General features: G+C 48.8%; 1 protein-coding gene and 1 long non-coding RNA gene across 2 annotated transcripts in view; one reads left to right on the top strand and one right to left on the bottom strand.

Annotated features, from left to right (window-relative positions):
• Positions 1–1080: 1080 nt before the first annotated feature.
• Positions 1081–18500, bottom strand: part of LOC140471304 (uncharacterized) — a 31997-nt gene continuing 14577 nt past the window's right edge. The window contains exons 2-3 of the long non-coding RNA XR_011956960.1: positions 16577–16726; positions 1081–1309 (exon numbers count right to left, since the gene is read on the bottom strand). This is a non-coding gene — a long non-coding RNA (uncharacterized lncRNA). The remainder of the gene's footprint in view (positions 1310–16576; positions 16727–18500) is intronic.
• LOC140471297 (keratin, type II cytoskeletal 8-like) lies at positions 3209–7181 on the top strand. The gene is made up of 9 exons (XM_072567291.1): positions 3209–3662; positions 3773–3981; positions 4338–4398; positions 4489–4584; positions 4733–4897; positions 4988–5113; positions 5485–5705; positions 6126–6175; positions 6653–7181. Exons 1-9 carry the CDS (start codon positions 3228–3230, stop codon positions 6799–6801), a joined length of 1512 nt encoding a protein of 503 aa, XP_072423392.1. The 5' UTR covers positions 3209–3227; the 3' UTR covers positions 6802–7181.

Consider the following 18500-nt stretch of genomic DNA (forward strand, 5'->3'; position numbering starts at 1 on the left):
AGAGTTATAGAGCTTCATCGAGACGTGCAGTGCGGAGACAGGCCATTTGGCCCAAACTGGTCCATGCTGACCAAAATGCACATGCACTCTTACCCCATTTCCCTGCACTTGGCCCATATCCTTCTAATCCTTTCCTATTCATGTATTTCTCCAAATGCCTTTTAAGTGTTGTTCATGTACCTGCCTCAACCACTTCCGCTGGCAGCTCACGCCAGGTGAGACAAACTGAGGACTGCAGATGCTGGAGATCACAGTCAAAAAGGAGTTGGGAGGTCATGTTGCAGCTGTACAGGACATTGGTTAGGCCACTGTTGAAATACTGTGCCCAATTCTGGTCTCCTCCTATCGGAAAGATGTTGTGAAACTTGAACGGGTTCAGGAAAGAAGGATGTTGCCAGGGTTGGAGAGTTTGAGCTATAGGGAGAGGCTGAACAGGCTGAGGCAGCTTTTTCATGCAGAGGGTTGTGCGGGTATGGAACGAGCTGCCAGAGGAAATGGGCGAGGCTGGTATAATTACAGCATTTAAAAGGTATCTGGATGGGTATATGAATAGGAAGGGTTCAGAGGGATATGGGCCAAGTGCTGGCAAATGGGCCCAGATGAGGTTAGGATATCTGGCCGGCATGGCCGAGTTGGACCGAAGGGTCTGTTTCCGTGCTGTACATCGCTATGAGTCTACGCCTCCACTTTCAGAGAACCATGCACCTGAACTCCAAGGGTCCCTCTGTTCCACTACACTCCTTAAGGCCCCAGCATTCAGCACGAAACTCCTACCTTGATCTGACTTTCCAAGATGCAAGACTCACACTTATCTGCATTAACCTGGGCCCACTTCCCCAGCTGATCAAGGTCCTGCTGCAATTTCTGATAACCTTCCTCAGTGTCCACCATCCCGCCTATTTTAGTCTCATCTGCAAAATTGTAATTCTTGTATTTAAAAATATGTGAGCAAAATACTCAACAATGAATCACTTACCCAATTCACTGCAATGTCACGTTTTACTTTACTCAGGGTGCCTGGGGGATTGGCGGTGGGGGAGAAAGAGCATGCAACGTTTCACAGCGCACAATTGCCACGGCCTCTCTGTTCCCTCTCATGCACTTTGCACTGCTAATACTCATAGAGGCTGACCAAGTCAGACAAAAAGCAACACCTCACCCCTCAATCAACTCCGTTATTCACCAAACTCCTCGGTTCAGATTCTGTTGCAAGTAGCACTCAGCGACCAAGTGCGCTCCAATCTCATTGATTTATAAAAACGGCGAGTTCGTTCATTTCCGGCTGGCAGACTGACACTTCCTTGGTGGCCTGCAGAGGTAGAAGGATCACAAGTGACTCACTAAAGATAGAAACTGGACTGAAAGGTTCAGACTTTATTCTACTTGAATGGGTCATTGGGAGGCAGAGGAGAGGAGCATAGGTTTAAACATGAAAAGAGGAACAAAAGATTGAACGCTGGGCTGCTCTCCTTTTCCCGACCTTCCTGTGAAATCGGGACCCAAATTGTATGATACAGAATGGGTTTACACTTTGTGCATGTGATTTCGTGGACAGCGCTGGAGCAGATTGGGATGAACTTTCCAGAACATGTCTTCCCGAGTATATCAGGCAGTTCTTCTGACAAAGTTACTTTGTCAGAAGGTGAAATTCCAAAGGGACATGTTGCGAGTTGGCGAGATGGCGACTGTGTGCTGCAAAATAACAGCAACAGCACAACTGCATTTGGGCTGAGGGTGGGTTTGCACCTGTCTACTCATCCTGCCCCTGACAATGTAAGCCAGTGGTAAACCACCACTGACAAACTGTCAAGAAAATGGTTCAGGATGAGACATCAGCAGACCACGAGTGAAGGACCCACTTTTGGGCTGGGCACTGATGACTGAATGAAATTTGTAGAAGAAGGAATAGGAAGGATTCCTTCTATGAATTCCCCCATGAACAATAGGTCAGTATCAGCCCTGACTCCTGCACTGCCATTCTCCTGGATAACACCATTGTCTAGAAATGTAAATAGATCACCCAGAAATAAATTCCGACCTGGGGTGTCTGAAGCACTACAAGGGAATATCTCAGCACCCAGTCACTGCTGGCCTTGCTGGTGATTCCCTTACCTCCTGAATGAATCACCAAAAATGGACGCTTTTGTTTTCATTTGAACCCTTTCGAAAGTATTGGTTCCCCAAATCTATCAATCGACCTTCTAGCAGACATTGTGACGCAACTCTAGAGCAAGTGAGACTGGCTCAGAGGTAGGGACATTACCACTGAACTACAACGTTTACAATTGATGCTGGCTGGGGAACAATGGGCGCTGGAAGCTCTCGTCAATTCGCCCATTTGACCAGTTGGTGGAGCCTCTAGAACACAATCCTCAGGAACTGTGTGTCTGTGGAAAGAGGATTCTTCCAAACGCCTGTCACACTCTGCTCTCTCTGCATCCTGTCAACCCGAAAAAGCACCAAAACAGCTCAGTCCTCGAACTTTGTCAGCAAGGCTCACATTCAACTTCAATTCATACTTTCAACGTCAGAAATCCGCTCAAAGAGGCAACTTTTTAAGCAATAAAGACACATTTGTCGCTAAAAGGCAGTCTCTGGTTGGGCGGCTCGACTTGCAAATGTTCAAAGCGGGCGGAGGTGGAGGGATGCACAGAGTCTCTGAGGGTTGGAGGGAGCCCAGATAGGGAGAGGCAAAAGTGGGTATTAGACCAGAAGTACATGGAGAGGAGTGCGAGTCCCCCTTGGATCTGGGTGGTCCCGGGCATTGAGTGAACAGGGACTGGTGGATGTGGGCAATGGGGGCGGGGGGGGGGGAGAATGGGTGACCGTTCAGGAGGGGACTGGGCTAGCAGCACACACTGCCGAGTTGAGGAATGGCCTGAGACAGCTGATGACACAGAGTGGGCGTCGTGTCTGGGAGGAGAGAGGGAGAGAGAGAGAGGGGCTGGGCTCCGCAAGCGGACCCGTTCCCCCTCCCCCCTTCCCAGCCCCGGGGGCACAGGGTGGCAGCTTGTTCCTTCCCTCTGTCGGCTGCTCCATTGTGGGCGGCTCCTTGTCAGCTGCCAGTCCCTTGGCCAGCCCCCTCACACATCCACTGGGATATAAAAGCAGCCGAGTCAGCCCTCAGCTCCACCGAGCCGTTCAGTTTTGGAGTGTGCTCTCTCTCTCTCTCTCTCTCTCTCTGAGTGTGGGTCTCTGTTTCTGTCCACCCCCTGAACAACCTCGGAATGACATCGCACACCATCATCACCACCAGCAGCAGCTCCAGCAGGAAGAGCGGAGGGATAGGAACTAGAGGGAGCATGTATGGATCCGGGATTTCCTCCAACCTCAATCGGTTGGGAAGCGGAGGGATTTCTCAATCATCCAGGCGGGCCCAAAGTGTTGTCCTGGGACCAACACAGAGGATCTCAGCCTCCAGGTTCTCCACTGGCTCTCGGATGTCCGGCATCGGCAGCAGCAGAATAAGTGGAATGGGAGTGGGCCTCGGGGGCAGGATGGGCCTCGGGGGAATGAGTTCCCAGGGGCTGATCCAGAGAACCGCTGCCCTGGACCTGAACGCGCCTTTACCCCAAATCGACACCAGCCAGAACGTTATCCGCTTGCAGGAGAGCCAGCAGCTCCAGGGACTCAACGACCAATTCGTTGATTTCCTTCACAAGGTAATGCTCAGTGGGGTCCAGGCAGAGTCGGGGGGGGGGGGGGTCTCTAAACTGGGTTCTCTGTGTCTTTCCTCTCATGTCTTAACGGTCTCTCCATCTCACCCCGCCAGGTTCGGCACTTGGAACAGGTCAATACTCAGCTGAGTATCAAACTGAAACTTCTGCAGGATCAAGGCGAATACAAATCCAACATCGAGAACATGTTCCAGTCCTACATTGATAATCTGAGGAACCAACTGGATACACTTCGGAAGGAGAAGGAGAGGTTCGATGCTGAACTGCTCCAAATGCAAGGTCTGGTCGAGGACTACAAGAGCAGGTCAGTGAGCTGCTGCCGAACTTGGTCCCGTCTCGGGTCGGAGGCGGTTTCCTGTCGGAACGAAACCAAATCCCAGCTGCAGAATGAGATCACTTTGACAAACGGCCACAATGTGATCTGAGGGAACGGGCCGTAGCGTTGCTCTGTTGACGCCACTGAACTGTACACGGCCGGGCTGTTTCTCGTCTGGGAAACCCCGGCAGCGGGACTGATCCAGCTCAGAAGGTGGTTTGACAGGGACTAGTTGGTGGCGGGAGGGGGAGGCGAAGAATAGCGGAGACAGAGACAAACAGGGACTGGGAGAGGGACGGGCCAGAAAGACATGAGCCTCGGTAAAACAATCTCTTTCATTCCAGATACGAAGATGAAATCAACAAACGCACAGAAATGGAGAATGAGTTTGTCCTGGTCAAGAAGGTGAATGTTACAAAGCCACACGCTACAGTTCTCCGCCTGCGGGCACCTTTGGTCACTTTTATCAAAGTATTTTCTCCCTGTGCTCTTTAGGATGTCGATGACTCGTACATGAGCAAGGTGGAGCTGGAAGCGAAACTGGAAGCCCTGACCGATGAAATTGAATTCCTGCGGACTATCTATGAGGAGGTAAATATGCGCCTTGCCCCACCACCTCTCCTTGTCCCAATCTTTTGTCCATTCAAGTCTCATGCAATGTATCCCGAATGGTTTCCAATCACCTTCCAATCTTTCTCCCCCGTGCCCTTCCCCCTTTCCGCCCCTTGGCCGTCTGTAGGAACTCCGGGAGCTCCAGGCCCAGATTCAGAATACATGTGTCAACGTGCAATTGGAGGGTGGTCCGAGGCTCAATGTGCAGGAGCTCTTGGACATCGCCAGGAAACAGTATGAAGCTTGTGCCCAGCAAAGCCGCGAAGATGCGGAAGTTTGGAAACGGACCAAGGTGACGGTTCCTATTTCTTTGGCCCATTTTTCCGACTCGGGCAGGAAGCGTGAACTGTGGGACTAACTCGTTGGCAATATCTGTTTGCAGATGCAGGAACTGTCCATGGCGGCTGGACAAGGTGGCGATGATATCAATGCACTGAAGGTCGAGATAAAGCAGACAACAGATCAGATCCGGAGAATGAATGCAGACATTGATAACCTGAAAAAAGAGGTAGGCACAAGTCTAAAATCAAACTGAACACTGGAAAACACTTTTAAACACCTCTCTCTCTCTCCCTGTCTGTCTCTCCGTCTTTTCTGTCTTCTCTCCCTGTCTCACACGATCCAAAAAGCAATAATTCTTTCCGAAGCGATTGAAGGGTCGGCTGAATGCGGTCCATTTCTAAGCGCCTGGAGGTTTCACTGTTGTCTTTCCCGATTGGGAATGTGTTGCTTGTCAGTCTGCAATCCGCACCGTCCCACTTTTCCCAAATCAGGGGGAGGAGGGCGAGCCTTTTTTTTCCCCAAAGTCTCGCTCGGAGCACCTGGGGCTGAGCCTCAAACACTGAAGGAACTGACCAAATGAATCTTGATGTTCCTCAGCGTGTGAGACTGGAGGAAGCAATCCGGGAAGCGGAGGACCGCGGTGAGATGTCTCTGAAAGATTGTAAGCTTCGGATTTCGGAACTGGAAGAAGCCATTCTCAAAGCTCAGCATGAGCTTTCCGCACAATGCAAGGAATACGAACGGCTGATGTCCATTAAGCTTGCATTGGACATTGAAATTGGCACCTACATGAAACTACTGGAGACAGAAGAGTCGAGGTAAGATAAGGGGTAGTTGCTCATCGCAGCCATCACATTGAGTCCTGTGCAGGCAAATTCCAGTCTGCACTTGCAGTTGACGGGTAGCTCTGATCCCTGAGAATGGAATGGGATGGAATGCAGGCAGTGTGAATGTGAAGGTGGTTCTACAATCAGTGACTGACCTCCAGGTCTCACTGAAAGGTCAGGACCCCCACTCCTCACCCTCCAATAGCTTGCTGGCACCTACTACCCGTGGCAACAGTAACGACTGGGCACTTTGCCCGAGGGCAAGGAGCCTGACTGTGCCCATTCAGAAGTGTAGCCCAGGAGATGTCAGTGTCCCTGGGAGAGGGAGATACCTGAGGAAACAGAGGGAGGTCTGACTGTGATTTCCTGTCATTGTCCACTATAATCTGAGACTGTTTCCTTTCTCAACAGGATGGCATGTGGGGTAAAAACCCTCAACATCCAGCAAGTACAGAGTCAAGGTAAGAGAATGTCTGTTCTGAGTGAAGGTCGATGCTTTTTTCTCCTCAGTATCTGCCCAGCTCCATTCCAATCAGCCATCATCACTCCCCACCTCACAAATCTGATGCTTTAACCATTTGACTTTGCAAACTGGTGCCAAATCTCCACCCTTTGCCATCCTATTTAACATCCCTGATTTACATCAGCACACCAGCTTTCAATGTTTACGACTTGCTTCCATCACTCCTCCCTTCTCTCTCCCTTCCCTGTCTCCTTCTCCACAAACTAGATTTTCTGCCACCTTTTTCTCATCATCCTGGTAGATTTCAAGGTGGAAATTGTTTCTTTGATTAAGCTCCTGCAAAACATCTTGGGCTATCGTACTTCGCTAAGGATACGCTGGGAATTGTAGTCATCTTTCATGTTGCAATTGTTCTTTTAAATTGCAACACCCAGATAATACGACAAGTTTATTTTTACTCTGCCCCCTTTTCCAGGCGGTATGCAGCAAGGTATGGGCTTGGGAAGTGGATCATCTGCCTTTCAGACCTCGCTGAATTTAGGTGTGAGTAACAGGTCGATGTCGAGTGGACAAAGTTCCTATCAAGTGACGAGCACAGGACTGAGTCAACAAGGGTTCATTTAAAACCAACAGTCTCTCGAAGCAGTTCATTGTCAGAGGTTATACATCCCCTAAGTACTGCATTTAGTGCAGTGGTTCACATGTTTGGATTCACTTCATGTCTGCTGTTCAGAACATCTTAGTTAATCTGTTCACATTTCATCATTTTTTTGACATGAAGTTAACACTGACATCTTAACCAGTGCACCAAAGAAAGGAAACTTTGTAAAGGTTTGGGTTTGTGGGAAAAGCAGTCAAGTAACTAAAAAGGCTATCTTTGTTGGTATCTTTAAAATGGGGAACTAAAGCCAGGCTTTCGCTGTTGAACTCTGTTTCAATATTATGTACAACATTGTATTGGGGATTTACTTTTCCTGTCTTACTTAATAAACGTCTAATCTGCACATCTGGATTGCTTTTTGAACAGCACATTATTAAGTTCACAAAAAGAACAATTTTCATCCTTAGTTGTGAAATTCAAGAACTATCCATTCCTATACCATGAACTTTCAAGAAATATTACGATATTTAGAAAGACGACACTGTATTTTGTACATCGACTGACAGCACAAATACATCATCACTGAAACTATTCAGTACAACATCACTGAAACCATTGTTATGGAGTAGACCCGCTCCCCTCAAAATATTTTAAGAAGGTTGCCGAGACTCGAACTTGCTCTTATTATAACGAGGTGAATGTAAAACATCTGTTCCAGATGCAATACGAATTGTCAAACGACTGAATGTTAAGCTGTAGTTACAATACAATCAAAGAAAGACAAACTTAGAATGACTTAAATTGATTGATAAACTTAATAGGTTAATAGGTACAGTAATGATTACTAATTAACTGTTCAGGTATAGCAACATCCCACAACCAGCACTCCCTGGCAAAAAGAAAAAATCAGACACTGATTCACACAGGCACTTCTGCACCACAGGAGGAAGAGAAACATTAATGGGAAATTCAGAGAGAGTAGCAGCCAGGAGACATTCACTGAAGCTTCCAACTATGTACAGAACCCAATAGGCTCCGATATTACTGAAAAAAAATGGAAACCCCAGATATCTGGACCTGTGAGATCTGGACACACTTATTCAGGCTTTTCTTCAGAAAGAAAAATACCTCCCGAACTGATTACTCAAGTGATCTTCAATAGTCACCTCGAGACCTCTGCCTTGCAACCTCTCCAAAATGAAACAGAACAAGGTAAATTCTTAAAATGACCACGCGGTGCACAATCACTGAAACCACTCAGTACACACTCACTGGCACCATTTAGTACACACTCACTGATACCACAGTACACATTCACTGACACCACTCTGTACACACTCACAGACACCGCTCAGTACACACTCACTGACACCATTCAGTACACACTCACTGACAACACGCAGTACACAATCACCAACACCACACAGTACACACTCACTGACACCGCTCAGTGCACACTCACTGGCGCCACTATGGACACACTCACTGACACCACTCAGTACACATGCACTGACTCCACTTAGTACACAATCACTGACACCACTCAGTACACAGTCACTGACACAATTCAGTACACACTCACTGACATCACGCAGTCCACAATCACTGACACCACTCAGTACACACTGACTGAAACCACTCAGTACACACTGACTGACACCGCGCAGTACACACTCACTGACACCACTCAGTACACACGCACTGACACCACGCACTCCACAATCACTGACACCACTCTGTACACACTGACTGACACCACTCAGTCCACAATCACAGACACCACCCAGTACACACTCACTGACACCACGCAGTACACAATCACCAACACCACACAATACACACTCACTGACACCGCTCAGTGCACACTCACAGACACTACTCAGTACACACTCACTGGCACCACTCTGTACACACTCACTGACACCACTCAGTACTCACTCACTGACAACATTCAGTACACACTCACTGACACCACTCAGTACACACTCACTGACACCACTCAGTACACACTCACTGATACCATGGAGTACACAATCACTGACACCACTCAGCACACACTAACTGGCACCACTCTGTACACACTCACTGGCACCACTCTGTACACACTCACTGACACCAATCAGTACACATTCACTGGCACCATGCAGTACACACTCACTGACACCATGGAGTACACAATCACTGACACCACTCAGTACACACTCACTGACACCACTCAGTACACACTCACTGATACCATGGAGTACACAATCACTGACACCACTCAGTACACACTCACTGACACCACTCAGTACACACTCACTGACACCATTCAGTACACACTCACTGACATCACGCAGTCCACAATCACTGACACCACTCAGTACACAATCACTGACACCACTCTGTGCACACTCACAGACACTACTCAGTACACACTCACTGGCACCACTCTGTACACACTCACTGACACCACTCAGTACACACGCACTGACACCACTTAGTACACAATCACTGACACCACTCAGTCCACAGTCACTGACACGATTCAGTACACAATTAGCAACACCACACAATACACACTCACTGACACCGCTCAGTGCACACTCACAGACACTACTCAGTACACACTCACTGGCACCACTCTGTACACACTCACTGACACCACTCAGTACACACGCACTGACACCAATCAGTACACATTCACTGGCACCATGCAGTACACACTCACTGACACCATGGAGTACACAATCACTGACACCACTCAGTACACACTCACTGACACCACTCAGTACACACTCACTGATACCATGGAGTACACAATCACTGACACCACTCAGTACACACTCACTGACACCACTCAGTACACACTCACTGACACCATTCAGTACACACTCACTGACATCACGCAGTCCACAATCACTGACACCACTCAGTACACAATCACTGACACCACTCTGTGCACACTCACAGACACTACTCAGTACACACTCACTGGCACCACTCTGTACACACTCACTGACACCACTCAGTACACACGCACTGACACCACTTAGTACACAATCACTGACACCACTCAGTCCACAGTCACTGACACGATTCAGTACACAATTAGCAACACCACACAATACACACTCACTGACACCGCTCAGTGCACACTCACAGACACTACTCAGTACACACTCACTGGCACCACTCTGTACACACTCACTGACACCACTCAGTACACACGCACTGACACCACTTAGTACACAATCACTGACACCACTCAGTCCACAGTCACTGACACGATTCAGTACACACTCACTGACACCACGCAGTACACACTCACTGACACCACTCAGTACACACTGACTGACACCACTCAGTCCACAATCACTGACACCATTCAGTACACACTCACTGATACCACGGAGTACACAATCACAGACACCACCCAGTACACACTCACTGACACCACGCAGTACACAATCACCAACACCACACAATACACACTCACTGACACCGCTCAGTGCACACTCACAGACACTACTCAGTACACACTCACTGGCACAACTCTGTACACACTCACTGACACCACTCAGTACACACGCACTGACACGATTCAGTAGACACTCACTGACACCACGCAGTACACACTCACTGACACTACTCAGTACACACTGACTGACACCACTCAGTACACACTCACTGACACCGCTCAGTACACACTCACTGACATCACTCAGTACACACTCACTGATACCACTCAGTCCACAATCACTGACACCATTCAGTACAAACTCACTGACACCACTCAGTACACACTCACTGATACCATGGAGTAGACAATCACTGACACCACTCAGTACACACTCACTGACACCACTCAGTACACACTCACTGACACAACGCAGTACACACTCACTGACACCATTCAGTACACACTCACTGACAACACTCAGTACACGCTCACTGACACAACGCAGTACACAATCACCAACACCACTCAGTACACACTCACTGACACCGCTCAGTGCACACTCACTGGCACCACTCTGGACACACTCACTGACACCACTCAGTACACACGCATTGACACCACTTAGTACACAATCACTGACACTACTCAGTACACACTCACTGGCACCACTCTGGACACACTCACTGACACCACTCAGTACACACGCATTGACACCACTTAGTACACAATCACTGACACCACTCAGTACACAGTCACTGACACAATTCAGTACACACTCACTGACATCATGCAGTCCACAATCACTGACACCACTCAGTACACACTCACTGACACCACGCAGTCCACAATCACTGACACCACTCAGTACACACTGACTTACACCACCCAGTACACACTCACTGACACCGCTCAGTACGCACTCACTGGCACCCTCCAGTACACACTCACTGACATCACTCAGTTCACAATCACTGACACCATTCAGTATACACTGACTGACACCACTCAGTACACACTCACTGACACCGCTCAGTACACACTCACTGACACCACACAGTACACACTCACTGACACAGCTCAGTACACACTCACTGACACTACTCAGTACACACTCACTGGCACCACTCAGTGCACACTCACTGACACCACTCAGTTCACACTGACTGACACCACGCAGTACACGCTCACTGATACCACGGAGTACACAATCACTGACACTACTCAGTACACAATCACTGACACCACCCAGTACACACTCACTGACACCACGCAGTACACACTGACTGACACCATTCAGTACACACTGACTGACACCACTCAGTACACACTGACTGCAACCACGGAGTACACGCTCACTGATACCACGGAGTACACAATCACTGACACCACCCAGTACACACTCACTGACACAACTCAGTACACACTCACTGACACCACTCAGTACACACTGACTGACACCACTCAGTACACAATCACTGACACCACTCAGTACACACTGACTGACACCGCGCAGTACACACTGAGTGACATCACGCAGTACACCCTCACTAAAACCACGCTGTACACACTGACTGACACCACTCAGTATACAATAACTGAAACCACTCAGTACGCATTCACTATTCAGTGCACCATCACTGATGTTACTTAATAAACTATTATTGAAAGTACTTGGGCGTCAATTAGCTCAGTCGATTGGGCACTTAGTTTGTGATGCGGACTGATGTCAACAACGTGCATCGACTCCTCGCACTGGCTGCAGTTACCATGAAGATGTTGTCTTCTCAAGCCTTGCCTGGGGCTTTGTGACCCTGTGCTTAAGCTGATAACCAACTTTTTCTCTGATGAATCAGGGGGGCTATGACTTTTACATGGTACTGTTACCATGCGAAATGTGTGACAAGGAGGAAAGGAAAAACGGCAGATCACGACCATGTCCCAGACATGTTCTCGATCAGATCTCTGATGCTGACGGGCTCCACTGTAGATAGGTCCCCTCCATCCCAACTGTGTAAACCCAGACTGTAGTGAGACCTGGTTTGAGGGGAAGAATGTAGAATACCTTTTGACTGCACATTGGGTCAGATTTGAAATGACATATTCAATGTTCACAATTCTCTGTTGGTGCGAGTCTCTGTCTCGGCAGAAAAGGAAACTGTTTGCTGCCGAAAACAGCCAAGGCAGACAGGTAGGAGGCTGGAAGAACACAGCAAGCCAGGCAGCATCAGAAGGTGGAGAAGACAACATTTCGGGTGTAACCCTTCTTCAGGGGTGGGCATGAGAGTGAGGGGAGCTGCAGATAAAGAGGGGGCTGTGGAGGAGGGTTTGGGTGGAGTGAGGAACAGAGTGGTGAGGTGGGGATAGGTGAAGACAGGTAGAGGGTATGGTCTGGGTTGGTCAATGGGAGGAATGAGTCCGGTTGGTAGCTGGAAGGAAGGGTCGGTCAGAGGACTGGAAGGCAGGGGGAGGGGCTGGGAATGGAGTCGGGGGATTGGGAGGGAGGTTATTTGAAATTGGGGAACTCAATGTTGAGTCCTCTCGTCTGTAGGCTACCAACTGGGTTCATTCCTCCCATTGACCAATCAGACCGTACCCTCTACCTGTGTTCACCTATCACTACCTCACCACTCAGCCCCTCTCTCCACCCAAACCTTCCCCCACACACACCCCCTCCCCTTTACCTGCAGCTCCCATTATCCCCACCCTCAGTCCTGAGGGAGGGTTATACCCAAAACATTCATTTCTCCACCTCCCGATGCTGCCTGGCTTGCTGTGTACTTCCAGCCTCCTGCTTGTCTATCTTGGGTTCCAGCATCTGCAGTTTTTTTGTCTCTAACTGAAAACACCCATCCTTCTCCCGACATGATATTGAATGGTGTGCACTGAGGAACTGCTGTATCATACACAGGCAATAGGGAAATCGCTGCTGCATGCCACTTTGGCAGCTCGGCTGCATCTCTCCTGCTGCACTGACATTACTTTTACATCATGGGGTGTTTTAGGGCTCAATTCTCATCGGTCATGAAATGGTCAAGAGTGCTTGTGGTACGCCGTTGGGCTGCACCCAGTGGGCAAATGCCCAGGGTCACAATGTAAGGTGAGGTTACAGTTGCATGACACCTTCAATGTCTGGGTGCATGTGTGCAATTCTTTGGACAGTCACACATGGCCTGGACACAGAGAAATCTCCCTCACAGCACAATGTACTTACTCCAACTACATTGGCCCTGGCCACAACCATTTTCATTTCCATTGAGCACTTGTGGTTTTCAGGAGAGTGGAAGCTCTTTGGGCCGTGAGTTCTGTGAGTCGATCTGAGTCTTCATCTGCTCACTGAGCCTGCTCGCATCAAGCCCATCTGGTCAACATGCCAGCAGTGGTTTGTAGCTGGGGGTGTGGGTAATGGGAGCTGCAGGTAAAGGGGAGGGTCTGTGTGGTGGAGGGTTTGGGTGGAGAGAGTGGGGCAGTACTGACGCAGTGATAGGTGAACACAGGTAGACGGTACGGTCTGATTGGTCAATGGGAGGAATGAAGCCAGTTGGTAGGTGACAGCTTCGAGGGTACTTTCTTTGGAAGTCAGGCTGTTGCTCACCATCGATAATTCGACATGAACCTTTTTGTGGTCTATCGCTGCCCCACTTACACTGTGAGCTGTCCCACATTACATTTTCACTTTTCTTCTGTTTCCACTCACCATGATTATGTTCCCGAGCCTTTTTCCTGCAGCACTGGGCCCTGCATACCCGCACCCACCCTTGACTGTCTGTAGATGGACACCTCACATTGACCATGGTGCACCACTTCAGCAACGTAGCTGGGTAGCCCCGAACACTGAGTAACCAGCACCGTGACTGATACTGTACAACTCTGCCCATGTGTTCCTGTCTCTCACTGGATTGATGGCAATAGATTCACAGGGCTGACCGTGGCCAACTCTCCAGACTGCAGTCGTATGGTCAACCAAACCGTGACCACTCTGAGCAGCTCAGACCTTGTCCAAGACCCTGGGCTGATATCAGAGACTGCCCAGAACTTTCCAAATTCCAAAGGTGATATTATTTTAGCCAGATTACACACCTTCCAATTAGACAATTTTGTTCTTGGGAAAGTGCTTGTTATGAATCACACTGGTAGCCAGGAAGTCTCACAGGCTTCAATATGTCTTATTTATTTATTTTTCTTGCAAATAATAAGCCTTACTGTTCCCAATAAACTCCTGCCCACAGTGAAGCGAGGTATTCTAACATTGTTGAAGCCTTACAACTCTTGACACATTGAGAGTTGTAGAGCTTCATCGAGACGTGCAGTGCGGAGACAGGCCATTTGGCCCAAACTGGTCCATGCTGACCAAAATGCACATGCACTCTTACCCCATTTCCCTGCACTTGGCCCATATCCTTCTAATCCTTTCCTATTCATGTATTTCTCCAAATGCCTTTTAAGTGTTGTTAATGTACCTGCCTCAACCACTTCCGCTGGCAGCTCACGCCAGGTGAGACAAACTGAGGACTGCAGACGCTGGAGATCACAGTCAAAAAGTGTGGTGCTGGAAAAGCACAGCTTGTCAGGCAGCATCCGAGGAATAGGCGAGTCCTAGCTTGTCCACCTCTCCTTATAAATCAGATTGCCGAGTTCTGGCAACATCCTTGTAAATTCTTCTGCACTCTTTACAGTTTAATAACATCCTTTCTATAGCAAGGTGACCAAACCTGAACATAATACTCCAAGAGTGTCCTCACCGACGTCCTGTACAACTGCAACTTAACCTCCCGACGTCTACACTCAAAGCCATGTCTGATGAAGGCCAGTGTACCAAAGACCTTCTTCACTGACCTGTCTGCCTGTAACTCCAAAGAGGATTGATAGAGCGGTGGATGTGATCTCTATGTACTCCAGTACGGCGCTCGATAAGGTTCCCCATGGGAGACTGGTTAGAACGGTTCGATCTCATGGAATACAGGGAGAAATAGCCATTTGGATACAGAACGGGCTCAAAGATAGTGGACAGAGGGTGGTGGTGGAAGGTCGTTTTTCAGACTGGAGGCCTGTGACCAGTGGAGTGCCACAAGGATCAGTGCTAGGTCCTCTACATTTTGTCATTTATATTGATGATTTGGATGTTAACACTGGTGTTATAGTTAGTAGGTTTGCAGATGACACCAATATTGGAGGTGCAGTGGACAGTGAAGAAGGTTATCTCAGAGCACAATGGAATCTTGATCAGATGGGCCAATGGGCTGAAGAGTGGCAGATGGAGATTAATTCAGATAAATGCGAGGTACTGCATTTTGGAAAGGCAAATCAGAGCAGGACTTATACACTTAATGATAAGGTCCTGGGGAGAGTAGCTGAGCAAGGAGACCGTGGAGTACAGGTTCATAGCTACTTGAAATTAGAGTCACAGGTAGATAGGATAGTGAAGAAGGCATTTGGTATGCTTTACTTTATTGGTCAGAGTATTGAGTACAGGAGTTGGGAGGTCATGTTGCAGCTGTACAAGACATTGGTTAGGCCACTGTTGGAATACTGTGCCCAATTCTGGTCTCCTCCTATCGGAAAGATGTTGTGAAACTTGAATGGGTTCAGGAAAGAAGGATGTTGCCAGGGTTGGAGAGTTTGAGCTATAGGGAGAGGCTGCACAGGCTGAGGCAGCTTTTTCATGCAGAGGGTTGTGTGGGTATGATACGAGCTGCCAGAGGAAGTGGGCGAGGCTGGTATAATTACCGCATTTAAAAGGTATCTGGATGGGTATATGAATAGGAAGGGTTCAGAGGGATATGGGCCAAGTGCTGGCAAATGAGGTTAGGATATCTGGCCGGCATGGCCGAGTTGGAACGAAGGATCTGTTTCCGTGCTGTACACCTCTATGAGTCTACGCCTCCACTTTCAGAGAACCATGCACCTGAACTCCAAGGGCCCCTCTGTTCCACTACACTCCTTAAGGCCCCAGCATTCAGCACGTAACTCCTACCTTGATTTGACTTTCCAAGATGCAAGACTCACACTTATCTGCATTAACCTGGGCCCACTTCCCCAGCTGATCAAGGTCCTGCTGCAATTTCTGATAACCTTCCTCAGTGTCCACCATCCCGCCTATTTTAGTCTCATCTGCAAAATTGTACTTCTTGTATTTAAAAAGATGTGAGCAAAATACTCAACAATGAATCACTTACCCAATTCACTGCAATGTCACGTTTTACTTTACTCAGGGTGCCTGGGGGATTGGCGGTGGGGGAGAGGGAGCATGCAACGTTTCACAGCGCACAATTGCCACGGCCTCTCTGTTCCCTCTCATGCACTTTGCACTGCTAATTCTCATAGAGGCTGACCAAGTCAGACAAAAAGCAACACCTCACCCCTCAATCAACTCCGTTATTCACCAAACTCCTCGGTTCAGATTCTGTTGCAAGTAGCACTCAGCGACCAAGGGCGCTCCAATCTCATTGATTTATAAAAACGGCGAGTTCGTTCATTTCCGGCTGGCAGACTGACACTTCCTTGGTGGCCTGCAGAGGTAGAAGGATCACAAGTGACTCACTAAAGATAGAAACTGGACTGAAAGGTTCAGACTTTATTCTACTTGAATGGGTCATTGGGAGGCAGAGGAGAGGAGCACAGGTTTAAACATGAAAAGAGGAACAAAAGATTGAACGCTGGGCTGCTCTCCTTTTCCCGACCTTCCTGTGAAATCGGGACCCAAATTGTATGATACAGAATGGCTTTACACCTTGTGCATGTGATTTCGTGGACAGCGCTGGAGCAGATTGGGATGAACTTTCCAGAACATGTCTTCCCGAGTAAGTCATGCAGTTCTTCTGACAAAGTTACTTTGTCAGAAGGTGAAATTCCAAAGGGACAGGGTGCTAGTTGGCGAGATGGCTACTGTGTGCTGCAAAATAACAGCAACAGCACAACTGCATTTGGGCTGAGGGTGGGTTTGCACCTGTCTACTCATCCTGCCCCTGACAATGTAAGCCAGTGGTAAACCACCACTGACTAACTGTCAAGAAAATGGTTCAGGATGAGACATCAGCAGACCACGAGTGAAGGACCCACTTTTGGGCTGGGCACTGATGACTGAATGAAATTTGTAGAAGAAGGAATAGGAAGGATTCATTCTATGAATTCCCCCAAGAACAATAGGTCACTATCAGCCCTGACTCCTGCACTGCCATTCTCCTGGATAACACCATTGTCTAGAAATGTAAATAGATCACCCAGAAATAAATTCCGACCTGGGGTGTCTGAAGCACTACAAGGGAATATCTCAGCACCCAGTCACTGCTGGCCTTGCTGGTGATTCCCTTACCTCCTGAATGAATCACCAAAAATGGACGCTTTTGTTTTCATTTGAACCCTTTCGAAAGTCTTGGTTCCCCAAATCTATCAATCGACCTTCTAGCAGACATTGTGACGCAACTCTAGAGCAAGTGAGACTGGCTCAGAGGTAGGGACATTACCACTGAACTACAACGTTTACAATTGATGCTGGCTGGGGAACAATGGGCGCTGGAAGCTCTCGTCAATTCGCCCATTTGACCAGTTGGTGGAGCCTCTAGAACACAATCCTCAGGAACTGTGTGTCTGTGGAAAGAGGATTCTTCCAAACGCCTGTCACACTCTGCTCTCTCTGCATCCTGTCAACCCGAAAAAGCACCAAAACAGCTCAGTCCTCGAACTTTGTCAGCAAGGCTCACATTCAACTTCAATTCATACTTTCAACGTCAGAAATCCGCTCAAAGAGGCAACTTTTTAAGCAATAAAGACACATTTGTCGCTGAAAGGCAGTCTCTGATTGGGCGGCTCGACTTGCAAATGTTCAAAGCGGGCGGAGGTGGAGGGATGCACAGAGTCTCTGAGGGTTGGAGGGAGCCCAGACAGGGAGAGGCAAAAGTGGGTATTAGACCAGAAGTACATGGAGAGGAGTGCGAGTCCCCCTTGGATCTGGGTGGTCCCGGGCATTGAGTGAACAGGGACTGGTGGATGTGGGCAATGGGGGGCGGGGGGAGAATGGGTGACCGTTCAGGAGGGGACTGGGCTAGCAGCACACACTGCCGAGTTGAGGAAAGGCCTGAGACAGCTGATGACACAGAGTGGGCGTCGTGTCTGGGAGGGGAGAGAGAGAGAGAGAGAGAAGGGCTGGGCTGCGAAAGCGGACCCGTTCCCCCTCCCCCCTTCCCAGCCCCGGGGGCACAGGGTGGCAGCTTGTTCCTTCCCTCTGTCGGCTGCTCCATTGTGGGCGGCTCCTTGTCAGCTGCCAGTCCCTTGGCCAGCCCCCTC

This window comes from Chiloscyllium punctatum, chromosome X, assembly GCF_047496795.1.
Source record: "Chiloscyllium punctatum isolate Juve2018m chromosome X, sChiPun1.3, whole genome shotgun sequence".
Classification (NCBI taxonomy): Eukaryota; Metazoa; Chordata; class Chondrichthyes; order Orectolobiformes; family Hemiscylliidae; genus Chiloscyllium; species Chiloscyllium punctatum.

Coding starts and splice junctions, on each gene's coding strand:
- LOC140471297 (XM_072567291.1), top strand. CDS start 3,228: ATGACATCGCACACCATCATCACCACCAGCAGCAGCTCCAGCAGGAAG. Junction 4,585..4,732: donor TGCGGACTATCTATGAGGAG/GTAAATATGCGC, acceptor GGCCGTCTGTAG/GAACTCCGGGAGCTCCAGGC. Junction 6,176..6,652: donor CCAGCAAGTACAGAGTCAAG/GTAAGAGAATGT, acceptor CCCCTTTTCCAG/GCGGTATGCAGCAAGGTATG.